Below are 13,168 nucleotides of genomic sequence, written 5' to 3'. Positions count from 1 at the left end.
AGTTATTGTGAAAATAGTAAATAAGTACTCACGTTGTGACTGAGAAACGCCAGGCCTGGATCGAGATCGGACCGTCCTCTCAGGACTCGGGGCCACTGTCCCACTCACCGGGGAGCGTTTGGCGCGAGCTGCAATTGCCCGGGTACGGTTTATAGCGGATGACCATATATGGTAACGTCATTTGAGATTTATAGTCACCGTCAGTGACTGTGGCGTCAACTGTCAAAGTCAGTTGCAAAAATACGATTGTGACGTAATAGCTTTGTGACGTCAAAACTATTAAATGTAGTTTCGAAATTTTTTATATTATAAAAATGGCTGCTATAGTTTCTGTATATAATGAGCAGATAATGGTTTATTTGTCATAATTATAATATACCTTGTTGTGCTATTTCTCCTTCTTCAGGTAGGCAAGCAAAAAAATAAGGAAATTAAATTAATACAACAACAAAGTTAAGCGACCTCGTCGCGGTTAAGACCTGGATGGGTGCCCACAGAGCTCTATTATAGTTCACGAATTGTAAAAACATATATTAAATTTAAGCTACTCTCGGCGCGGTTAATAATAGGATGGGTAATACTTACGTAGGCTAGCAGTCCCGGCGGCGACTTTATTCCTCGCAAGATGCGAATACACGGCCCTCGCTTTGGCCCGCTGAGCTGCCGCTGCGTCTACAGCGCTTACCGACCTCGCTGCTACGCCGGCTAAAAACGAATTAGAAAAAAATTTAAATAAAAAAAATTCAGTACCAAAGACCTAAGTATTTTTACAATTAAATGCTATGTATTTATACAATTAAAACACAAAAAGCAATAATGTCAATAACTCACATTGATAAGGTCATTAACCTAAGGTGAACGACCGCATCTTCGGTCAATAACCTTTCACATATAAAACTACCAACAACTTCAAATACCCCTAAATATCGATTAAAAATCCCAAAAGATTTAGTTGTACAATATTTCCTTCGAACTTTCAAGTGGTATTTGATATTTCACCAGTGTTGGCCGGCTTCAGCGTGCGATTTTCATCTCTGGGTCGTAGAACGTCTACGTGCCACAATGGACTTTTAATGCTCATTTAACATTCACTCGTACGAAACAAAACATCATAACGAATCGTGTCTTATACCCAACACAATGGTGTGTGTAGGAAGCCGATTAGATTGACAAATCATGAAACAGATACCCTGAGCTGAGGCCCATACCTAAAAAGGCGCCACTGATTTATTTACTTAACTTATAGCGTAGTTTCAATATCAATAAAAAAATATGCCGCCTAAAAATTCCAGGATACCATCCTATCGACAAATTTGTGGAGAATCCTTAAAAGTGTTTCGAGCATATGACACCAGTTGTCCAAAGATATTAAATTCGGATGGATTCGAATTCATACCGGAACTCAAAGTGAGTCGATTCTAGATGAACGATCTTCATTTTAGACATATGTCACGTGGTCACGTTTAGGTTGGGGCCACAAAATAGGCGAATAAAAGAAATGACAAAATGTCAGCAGTTTTTGAAATATTTTTGATTTGGATGGATTCAAATTCTCCAAAGTGAGTCGATTTTGGCTGGACGAACATCTGTTTCCTCTGTTGCCTTTCATATCTATTTAATAGTAGTAGGTTAAATGGAATAACCATGTTATTTCCATATATCCATACGACAGATTAAGGCAAATGATAGCTGATAAGCACCTCTAGCAGACACTGGTATATGAGACACTGGAGGTCGCTCCTGCGAGGCGCGTCTTCGCCTCAATGAATTACTTCGACAAGCTGACAAGTTCTCCGTGGATGCTATCCCAGCAGCGTGGAAACAATTTTGATTTTGAATTAAATGTACTTTAATATTAAAATTAATGGGCCTAAGGGAAGAGGGGGCCCTGGAAGACGGTTGAAAGGAAATACCCATGGATGGAGAGATTTGGAAAAGGAAGTGAAGGGGTTCTGAGTGGATAAAGGAAGTTGGATAATAACAAGAAAGATATAACAAATTTAAACTGTATATTGTTAACAATTCTAAATTAAATTTAATACTAATTTAAAGTATTTTAAATTGAGCTATATTATTTTTAGCTATATACCTTATTTAAAAAGTTAATAATAAAAATATAAAACTTTCAAATACTTTTAAATATTTGAAATGAACTAGTTATGAAATTGTAAAATGTAAAACAAGTTTTTTAAACTTACATTACTAATTAATTTTCAGGAATGTTTTGAATAATTATATCAATAATTTTAAAATTTAAGTACATTTAATTTAAATAATTTCCAAAATAACAAATTAGCTTCTAGTTATATAAGTTGTATATTAACAAAAATTAATGAAACGCACCAGAAACACTCGCTGATGGACTCCTGGGGCTAGTTAGGGCTCTTCTTTCTGAAAAAAATATTAAAAACCTTTATTTATAATTTCCTTTGCCATTTTAATTAATCATTATTATTACTAGCTCCCTGCTTAGTTTCGCTTTGGTCTACCTTTTTAGTAAAATACCAAAATATTGAACATTACTATGCCACCCCAGAGATTGTTTATTCCATTTTCTCTATAAAAACCTTCTGCAGCCTATCATAAAGGAGTAAGAGACTTCTTCAAGCCCCTGCGAACTTCGATTGGTAAAGTGATTTTATAATAAGGCTACCTTTCTAATATCTACAAAATAAAATACGTTTATTTTGGAACATAAGGTCATCATGGTCTCACTTATTCCACGTCATTAAATTCGAACCTGTTGGCATCCCTACTCTTCGGCAAAGAAGACAGACGATGTTGGCTGAGAGAAAAAGCCGGCGTAAAAACCTCTCGGTACTCTTTTTTAAAAAAAAACAAGTCATCTAACAATTCTACAATATTTAAAACAAATATATCAAATTAATTAGAAGTAGCCTGCCCAGCACTAGACCCAGGCCCTTTTATCAACTAGATAATCAATAACTTTACATACCAACATATGGAACATTTTGCTATGATACCACATAGAGACTGGTTTTTAGGTACTGCCGTTAATTTTTCTCTCCAAAGCAACCGCGAACTTCGTTTCGTTTTATTAATACCTTGAAGTCTGAGGAAGCTTTTTATGGTGAGAGAGATAGAGAGCAAAGCAAAATTGTCGTTATGTCGTTATCCTACTAAAAAGGTAAGCTTAGGAAAATCATTTCTATGAGGAAGGTATTTATGTAGAGAAAACTTGGAAACTTCAACGAAATATCCTAAAAACTCTTGTACTCTACTCTCGTACGTACTCTAAACTCTTGTTGAGTCTATGTAGTTATTTTAGAGACAATAGTTGTAATAATTGCAGGTTTTAATCCGGAAAAGCGAACAGTCTGTATGGGGGAGCATAGCAAGTACCATGTTGGTATGTACCGAAAAACTAGGAAGTGCTGGCCAAGGACACTCAATACCAGAGGGCTCATAAGTGTGTCGCCGACCTTTTTCTTAGAAAACTGCTTTTTTGAAGTAGATTTAAATGTAGATTTCATATTTAACGGAAGGCAAACAGACAACAGGCTCACCTAATGTCAAGTGATGCCCATGGCCTTTGAAGAATTGGTAAGTATCTTTGAAGGATCCTAAGTCAAGAAATAACTCACCGGTTCCAATATGTTGCAAACTATCGACACTCCCAACCCTCTCTCGTTCGATCTGCTTCTGCGCAGCCGAATCCAACTTCAAGAACAATTGCTCGGCGTCCGATGGAAAATGTTTCTTGTACGCCCAGTACGCTCTGAAAATTCATTTCCTTAAATGTCGCGTATGAGTATTTACGCGTATCGGACACGAGTATGCGTAGCATAAAGGTGTACTCGTATCATGAGTATACGTATCATCTAAGTATACGCGTATCGTATAAACGAGTACGCAGGATAAGACACCTAAGGCTGACCATACCTCAGAAGATATTTTTAATATCATGGGAAGATTCCATACAATGTTATTTTTGGCCCAACATGAATAGTTTTAAGTAAAAGACAATGGGTGGTACCAATATAGGTATAGGTGGTACTAATATACATACCTTCGTCCATGATTCCTCGCCGTACTATCGGCATCCACACACGCCTTCTTAATGGCCTCACTGATGGCCTGATGCTGCTTCTCTATTGCCACCGGGGACCACTTGTCTAGCAGAAGCACTAGGACCTCGCTGTAATTGTTTTATTACTGACAAACGTTCTATAGATATATATACATATGTTTTTTTCTACAAGGCTCGCCGGTGTGTTGCCGGCTTTTCAAGAATTGGTACACCCTGTATCACTCACCTTAGCGTAGAACGTATCTCCTTTGACTTATTGGTAGTGAGATTTGTCGTTATCACTGGGACGAGCCTCGGCGAATGAACATATATTACTATGTAACGTACACATATTGTGCCCGCCGAAGACACCACCTGAAATAATATACATTATTAACATCCGCTTATTATTTTACTACATATTAGTATTAAACAATAACATATACAGGTTGTGAAGATCAATTTGGGCTATTGTTAAGAATGCCAAAAATTTATGAAAAAATTTAAGTCAGTTTTTTTAAATTGCAGGTGAAAATAAAATTATACTTTAAAAAAAATAATATCAACACTCATACTAACGCAAAGAAAATTCTTAACATAGATAGTGATACACAATAATATAGTTTAACACACACAAACACACTGAGACATATATAACAAACACAAAAAAGAACTCACCTTGGCCGCATTTTGTATGAGATTGATAACCTCTTGCAATATATAAAGACAGAACTGATCCAATTTGTTCTTCAACAGCTTCGCCATGTGAGCTATTGTTATACACGCTTCCCTTACGACCTTAAAAAAATAGGCGCATTAAAAAATTAGATCCAAAAAATAGACCCATTAAAAAAAGTTCCAATGTAAAAATATGTCGAATAAAAAACATTTAAAAATAAATTCAGAATAATAAAAAATAAATAGATTTATGGGCTACAAATGGACCTGTTGAAGTCCATAAATCCAAAAGTCAAAGTCTAGATTATATCTACTTCTTAACAGGCAAGACGGTGATCAGCTGTCTGAAGCACCTGGACCCAATTCTTTGCTTGAAGCTGAAGCTACTAAATGGTTTCTCACCTGACTCCTCAAATCCTTGATAACAACCAGAAACGGCACGGACAGTTCCTTCAGGTGTGCAGCGAATTCAGTCGGATACTGAACGTGCGCGTTCGCAACGAGCAACGAACGGATTTTCTTCAACTGAAACAATTTTACATATTCATTATTTGCGTTAGACATTGATTGCGAAACGTGGATGCCACAAAGAGCCTTCGTCCTTGAAATATTCTGGCCCGAGAGATTCATCAGCTCCATAAAATTGGACGGATCCAAGTCACAATGCCAAGCAAGCTCTCGACTGGAATCTTCAAGGCAAAGGGAAACCTGGCCCGAAAAAGTACACTATCACTAACGGGCTAATATACATACTTAATCACTAACGGGCTAGTGTACACTATCACTATCGGGCTAGTGTACACTATCACTAACGGGGTATTGTACACTATCACTATTGGGATAGTGTACACTATGACTAACGAATTAGTGTACACTTACATTAAATCGTTAAAATTGTAAGCAATGCAATAGTGTACATTAAAACAAAATACATACAGCATCAACCCTTTTCTCCCAATCTGCCCCTCTGTCCCCCAATAAAGCAGCCGCGTGTCGGAACAGATCCTCCAAGCCCCTTGCCCCATAGACAGCAGCTGGGGCAATATGGGCAAAAGCAGCTTCAAACGCTTCGCACGAAACGGCACCAGCTTCACCTGAATTGCTCGCTGCGCTCGAGACTAAATAAAATTAAATACAATTAGTTTTCTAACCAACTTCAAAAAAGAAATAACAAAAAACAATTAAGTAGCAGATAATTTAAATGAGGCTTTTTTTAGAAACAGTCAAAATTTCTTCAAAACCATTGCATCAATATTGCATGAAATCCACAAATTTACAGCATTCAAAGTCACTTCAAATTTTCCAAACCTATACTTGAACTTGGCACTAATATTTTTTTTTTAATTGAATCTCAAGGTACCCCATGCCCCATAGTGGGGCAAAGAGCCTCAAACAACAAAATATCTTACCACTAGACGCACTTGTCAGTTTCACTGGTGGCTTTCGACTTGATAAGTTGTATAAACCGCCCACTGTTCGCTTCACTTCACATGCTGTTTCGAGCCATGATTGAAAGTGATGAAAGTTGGTTGATTGTGATGAGAATTGATAATTGTGATGAGTGTTTGTTGATTATAATGACAATCGTTAAGTGTTTGATTAAGGATGATGAGTACCAATTGACTTGGATGTATGTGTATTATGTTTGTGTTATTTGGTGATGAGTTTATTAATTATCACATGTTATTAAAGATGATGTTTGTTACCAGATGTGATCAGATCCGTGTTACATGAAAAAGAAGAAGTGGTGTATTAGCTTAAGAATATGACAGCGCTGAATTATCAATCAATTTGGGTAACATATGACAAACAAGCACTATGTAATATATAATTAATAATATTATACACTGCAACGGGGACCGTTTTTAACTTTGTTTTAAAAAACCTAGACAAACAGGTTTCTAACCTATCAATGAAAACATCCCCTTATATAAGAATTAAAACTCAAGAACTGTGTCTACCCTTAAACAGATATATATTGTCACTGACCTGGTGTTGAGGCACCACTGTCCCCATCCCTACTTCTGCTCGTAGGTATTGTCATTGTACGTTTCACTGTCCGTGATACGAAGTCAGTCTCATCTGTAACCGCGTTTGCTGAAATTAAAAAAGTAAGGGTATTTAGAAAATAACATACATGTTTTTGTATACAGACAAAGGCTTCTAGGCTAGAACACACAAAATATACATAAATCAAGTACTATAGGGTGGTACAAATTGGTGTGGAAATATTTCTGTTAACAACATAGTTACAACGCCTATCAATAACTCCATACCTGAGGGTAACAGCAAGCCAGCTTCCCTGGCCTCGTCAAACTTCTGTTCCAGTAGTGCCAACTTCTGAGCTGGCAACAGTTCTTTTTTCTTTAAATCTTGCCTTAGTCGTTCACCTGAAATAGAAAAATCAAATATCAGTCCATTTAAAAAAACCATTGTTTGGTAATTTAAAAGTTAGTGTTTTTTCCATTTTCATAAACAGAGAATAATAACAAAAAGACTTTCAAAAGCAACAAAAGAAGAACCAACGCAAAAAAAACTTCTTTGGGAACCTTTTTTGAGTTCTCTGACCGACAACATGACAAACAAATTCAGCAAGAGAATGTTTGTGGATAACTAGAACTGAGCCTCCGATTTCTGTTTTAGTTTCATGATGTCAAACTAATAGGCATGTAGGTGATCAGCTGTGTCTGACACACCGACACACACTATACAAGTAGAAAGTCCATTGGTGCAGAGCCACCCTGGATCTGGATCTCAAGTAGACACCCTGGATCGGCTATACCAACACGACTGTTACAATATAAATCAAAATAACATCGATTTCAATCACTTACCCACATGCCTATAAACATCGACTAGCAATTGTGCTGCGGCGTCTCTCACAGCGCTATTCGGGTCACCGACCAGCGCAGCCAGATTTGGTATGCACGAGCGAAGTTGGAGTTCGCTCGCTCCATGGCTGAAAATATATTTAATTATTTAAAGAAGACAACAACGTACAATAACTCCCACAGCCGGGTGGTCCCTGTGGAGGAAAGAGACCATAACCATCTAAGGAGCGTTCAAGTGTTATGTAACAAATTTGAGGAGGGGGTATGGGGGGGTTACATATACCACGTGAATGCCAACGAAACGTTTTACTATTGGGCACAGAAAAACGTTACGGTTAAAAACAAAAATGAAACTCAAAAAAATTGTTACCATTAATATGAGATCATTAGGGTCAGAGATAAGATACATATAATTAATATAATATCTAGTATTTTTCATTATTCTAGAAGTCCTTTACCATGGGGTTTCAATAACATAGTTTTAGATGAATAGTTAGAAATATATAAAAAAAAGATATTTAAGGTTGTTGGATGTAAATGGGCTTTGATTACATATTAAGAAAGATGTCTCCATTGATATAATACTTTAGTTTTGCTTAAGCCATCTTTTAACAAAGACTGAAACAAACATGTTTTGCACAAGAATCGTCTTTCTGTAGCTATTTTTCTTACAAAAGGTGAATGTCCTACAAACTAAAACAATTATTTGCACAAGAATTCTTATTCAATTGCTATTTTCTAACAAGAAGCCAACGACCTCAAAACACTTTTTTGTGTATTTTTTAGTTTTCTCCTTTAAAAACATACACATATGTTTTCTCATATAATAAAACACTAATATATTAAACTTACGTATGCAGCAAGGCGGCTATACACTTCAGAGCTTCCTCCCGTGTATGCGCAGCCTTGTGTTGTAACGCGGGCGTCAGACGTGCGAGTAACGATCGTGGAGCGACAGCCTTGCAATCGTCCAGGCTGGTTATACACGCACGTGCAGCCACGCGTACACCCTCCTTCGTGTCTGCCAATCTGAAATGGTATGTTGTTCATCAATTATTTTCAGACGAAGGTGCACGACCAGCCAAACCCAAATATGTATATCTTTCTTTAATCGGCAGCTGATGTGTAGGATCGATGTATTGGTGCACTTCGCAGCTTTCTTTCAGTATTCTGAGTATTCGCCGCCAGAACCACAACTCAATCGAGCCTTTCTCGAACCAAAATCGACCACCTTCCTGTACGGAAGAATCGATTGATACCAATTCCTGTTTTCTTCCAGATGTTGCCTAAACGTGTCACGGCATCTTTAGCCATGCCGATTTGCCTTTTTATCTCGGAGATAGAAATATTAGAGATTTGGGATCCAAGATGTATAACGCTTTATACTGATGCCAGGAATGTTGCAAGTGACATATGGAGAGATTCTAATTAATTTGCTATATTTTTTTAAAAATAAGTATTGTTTGATGATTTGCTTTTTAAAAAAAACTACAAATAAAATTGGAAGATGCTGTTTATTGATAACCGTCAACACCCGAAAATTTGTACACCCTTCTATTCTTACCTGTCTATAATATGAGGCAATACTGTAGGCACATAAGGGGAGAACTCTTGCCCCATTCGTTCAGCTATCGCAGCTATCACCTCCAATCCATTCTGGGCCACCTGAAAATAAAAAAAACACTGATAAGATATCATGACGCACTCCAACTGTTCGGATAACCATAAATATATAACCTCATATCAAAGGTGAAAAAAATAAAAAAAATTGCATGAAGTTCCGGATCGCGTATGAGTTTTCAAATTTGTAAATGCATCAGAATAGATGTTTTCGAAGTTTGCAAACAAGTTTCAAAACTTTTGTAATTATTCCGAGACCACCTAACTCGAAAACATTACCACGAATTAAAAAGAATTATAAATAAACATGTTCCGGTCAACGTAAAAGGTTGCAAATTTATACAATCGTTCGGTATATTTTTCCGGTGTCAAGTTTGCAGAACTTTTGGAACGTTTTCCTTCAGTTTAATAAAAAAAAAACATTAATTTTTAATAACAAAAAATGTTCCGTACACTTAAATTGGTTGCAAATTTGACACGTGATATGAAATATTATATCGAAAACTTCCCCAAGTTTGCAGAACTTTTGGAATTTTTTTTCACGACCATACAGCATAAATTAATTTAATTGCAATTTTAACAATGTTCCGGACTGCGGACAAGGTTGCAAAATGAGATTTATTGTCGTCCCAATGTACCACTCACTTGATCGAAGTTTGAAAACTTTTGGAATTAAAATTACATTTTCGATTTCGAATGTCTATAACGACTGGACTATACATATTACAATATAGCAAGGAAAAGTCTACCACAGGGACTATTTATAAATATGTTTTAACTATCTTTTTATTAATTTTATATTATTAATTACTATGTTGGTTAACAAAATTATAATTATACTGTATATATTTATTCTTATGCCTGGGTTTTAATCAAGGATAATATATTTAATATAAACCACGTATGATGCGTGAGACACACCCCAAGTGAATCAGAGTGCGCAAAGAACCTATTGTTTAGCTGACTGTATGAGATATTGAGTAAACAATCGTTATAGTTAAAGTTAAAGTGATGTGATAGAAGCCACTTGCAACGGTATGGTACCAGTCCCACAAGAAAAAAATCTTTTGGAGTGTATCTATATTAACATTATAAAGAGGAAACATTTTTGTATGTATGCTTGTAACGTTTTCACATAAAAACTACTGGACCGATAACAAAAATTCATTTACCGTAAAAAAGCGGCATCTTCACTGGCTGACATAGGCCTTATAACATTAAAAAAACGTTACCCATAATAGATCTCTATATATCCATAAAATCTATCATTACGTGCGCTGTTGAAACTATTGGTGATAGAATACTCTCTATCTCACTAAAATATGGCGAGAGGGCCGATGGGTAGTAATGCGTCATACTGGTGAACGGGTGCTACTTGTGGTGACTGGTCGTACTTGAATTCGTGTATGCGGTGATATTGTTTTGTGAATTGAGTGAATTGTTTCTACTACGTATTTGTGTGTTGTTCCCACGAGTATGTAAGTGCGTGCTCCTATTTCACCATGCCTCCTGCTGATAGAGGACAAATCTTTGTTTTTAATTTATTTTATTATTCTTTATTATTCAAGATGTCATATGGAACATGGTATAATTGGTTGCAGTTCCTCATTAAACGTCGTGTTAAAGAAAAAACTTGGCGATTAAAACGAGTGGCGGAGAGTTCTACGCCTTGGATTTGGGAACTGGCATTAAATGTAAAATTATAAGATTTTAAAATGTATTTCTTTTTTGACGTTCTATATATACAAGTTCAAATACATATAAGTATATGTTAAATAAAACACTTCGTTTGAAGCTGGGTAACAACTGGCTGTAATTGTTTAAAACATTAGCTACTAAAAGTCAACATTAGGAGTAGTGGAGTCGCGACTAACTTGTCATATTGGAGAGTTCGTAAATGTGACTCATACTACTATCGGAAACAAGAACATTGAAAAAAATGTTACCTTAAAATTGCCTCCATTGAGCCAAGCGACCAGAGAATCTAGCAACGGGGCTGCTATGTCGTGGGTGATCTCCTCTCGTCTGACGAGCGACGTCAAACGCTCACCCAGCAATTGACGCATACGCAGGTCTGGCTTCCCCAGCAGAGGAAGCGCGTCCTCTAGGGACGCTGGCTGGGGGTAGTGCGACATCTGACAAGAGAGAAAACAGTCTTACATCTAGTTTTAAGAGCGTTAAAAATAAAATGTGAAGGTTATTAATAGAGACTTTGACCTGTACTTTTTTATTTATGATGATAAAAGCAATTTCACTACTTTACAGGACAAGCAATTAAATTACTAACAAATCTTGAAGGCACTAGTAAAATATGAAACACTCGATATATTAATAAGTCATACTGAGCAAAAATGTACAAAAAACAATTAAATGAAACATATAGCCATAGATGTAATACATACATAAGTATATATGAAAAAATATCGATAAAAATTATTTTTGCATCTACTTAAATAACGTCTGGTATATTATAAGAAAAGTAATGAACAATAACAGCGGCAACGATGTTCATATTGTCCTTCCCTTTCCGACTAAAAAAGCCCGTTTGAGGCCCCAACTAACAGATCCGGATGATCCAATCACGATAGCTAACAACAAATTACTCGCGCAGCAAATAATAGTCCAAATCGCATTAGGCTAAAAACCGCCTACACCGGGGAAGGCATGGGCCTTTAGTTCCTTTAGCGATTGACCTGCGACCCAAGCCGAGATCCCCGTCTCGGGTTACGACACTGGACCAAGAAAAACCTGTTGATTATTTGTGGGTTCATGACAGAAGTCTTTTACCCATAAAGAATCTGAGTGAAGACAAACTATTGGCCATTTGCGGAAACGGAACGTGATATTACAATTTATGAGTGTGAGAAAAATTAAAGGGCTCATTTTGATTTCAATTGATGATTGCTAACATTTGGTTTGCGCTACTAATTATTAACTAACTAAATACACATACACACTATATAACTAAATATATTATATATGTAACTTAACGAATCTTAGGCATAACTATAGACACATAACAAAAAAAACAAGCAAACAGGAGAAAAAATAACTTAAACTAAATAGAAACTAGAAACCTCGTTAAGACTGTGATATACAAAATTACAGTAAGTAGGGAGATTGTTGTGAAATCAATAATCTCATTAATGTTAGCAATTCAATTGTAAGAGCGAGCCTCTTCACTGAAGCATTAAGAGTATCAGACAAGCAAGCCGTAACCTCTAGTAACTAGTAGTAAGATTATTATTATATTTTACGCCGGCATTTTCTCTCGGCCTACACCCTTTGCTTCTTTGCCGATGAGTAGGGATGCCTACAGGTTCGAATTGATTGACGTGGAATAAGTGATACCTAGATGATCTTATGTTCCAAAATAAACGTATTTTATTATTTTTATTTTATAAAGTAAAATATTTCATACAAATAGATAAGGTGTATAAAGTCACGTTGGGGGTTTTGCTTACTTGAAATAGTCCAAACGAGCCTCTTACGTTTGCAATAAGTAAGTTCACGCAAGTGTTGACTGTAAAGCATTCTAAGGAAACCACATTTTACACAAATATGACAAGAAGTCACCTCGAATCACAGATAATAATAGAAAACAAAATCTCACCTTTAGTTTCCCTTTAATGTAATCCGGAAACACCAATATCACCAGTCTCAATCCATACCACCATTTCACTCACTCACACAATAATAGCGTCACTTTCTTCGTTCACTACACTAGCGTTACTAAGATCACAGAGTCATCAAGGCATAATTTGCACTGTGGATTTGTCTAGAATCAAAGGATTATACGTTACGTTTATTGATAAGGCTAATTGAAAACTCTTGTATCTCTAACGAATTGTGTATAGAAAGAGACAGAAGAGTAATTTAGTCAAAACTGTGCTATTGATTTAGTTATGTCTCCAGCATTCCTCTGTCTCATTTAAACATAAAACTGGCGAGTGAGTATTTATTCCAAATTTGTAATACCTATAACAATTCTCTCATTTCAATATGCAAT

At 36.2% G+C, this 13,168-nt stretch overlaps 1 protein-coding gene across 10 annotated transcripts in view; it reads right to left on the bottom strand.

Moving 5' to 3' along the window:
- LOC110993442 (CLIP-associating protein) overlaps positions 1-13,168 on the bottom strand; it is a 30,692-nt gene that overhangs the window by 13,396 nt on the left and 4,128 nt on the right. For 8 of the 10 annotated variants that reach the window (XM_022259714.2, XM_022259712.2, XM_022259716.2 and 5 more), the window contains exons 2-19: positions 12,773-12,937; positions 11,106-11,294; positions 9,104-9,204; positions 8,392-8,568; positions 7,543-7,667; positions 6,985-7,098; positions 6,698-6,805; positions 6,118-6,201; positions 5,645-5,826; positions 5,111-5,233; positions 4,709-4,828; positions 4,278-4,405; positions 4,031-4,159; positions 3,606-3,739; positions 2,344-2,391; positions 1,701-1,802; positions 586-705; positions 33-128 (exon numbers count right to left, since the gene is read on the bottom strand). In XM_022259714.2, the coding sequence (XP_022115406.2) occupies positions 33-128; positions 586-705; positions 1,701-1,802; positions 2,344-2,391; positions 3,606-3,739; positions 4,031-4,159; positions 4,278-4,405; positions 4,709-4,828; positions 5,111-5,233; positions 5,645-5,826; positions 6,118-6,201; positions 6,698-6,805; positions 6,985-7,098; positions 7,543-7,667; positions 8,392-8,568; positions 9,104-9,204; positions 11,106-11,294 (2,080 nt within the window). In that variant the 5' untranslated portion in view covers positions 12,773-12,937. The remainder of the gene's footprint in view (positions 1-32; positions 129-585; positions 706-1,700; positions 1,803-2,343; positions 2,392-3,605; positions 3,740-4,030; positions 4,160-4,277; positions 4,406-4,708; positions 4,829-5,110; positions 5,234-5,644; positions 5,827-6,117; positions 6,202-6,697; positions 6,806-6,984; positions 7,099-7,542; positions 7,668-8,391; positions 8,569-9,103; positions 9,205-11,105; positions 11,295-12,772; positions 12,938-13,168) is intronic. The other 2 variants (XM_045633937.1, XM_045633936.1) reach the window with 2 other exon arrangements.

Source organism: Pieris rapae, chromosome Z (assembly GCF_905147795.1).
Source record: "Pieris rapae chromosome Z, ilPieRapa1.1, whole genome shotgun sequence".
NCBI classification, from domain to species: Eukaryota; Metazoa; Arthropoda; class Insecta; order Lepidoptera; family Pieridae; genus Pieris; species Pieris rapae.
Note: the sequence above shows the minus strand (reverse complement) of the source record. Positions and strands in the feature narration are given on the sequence as shown.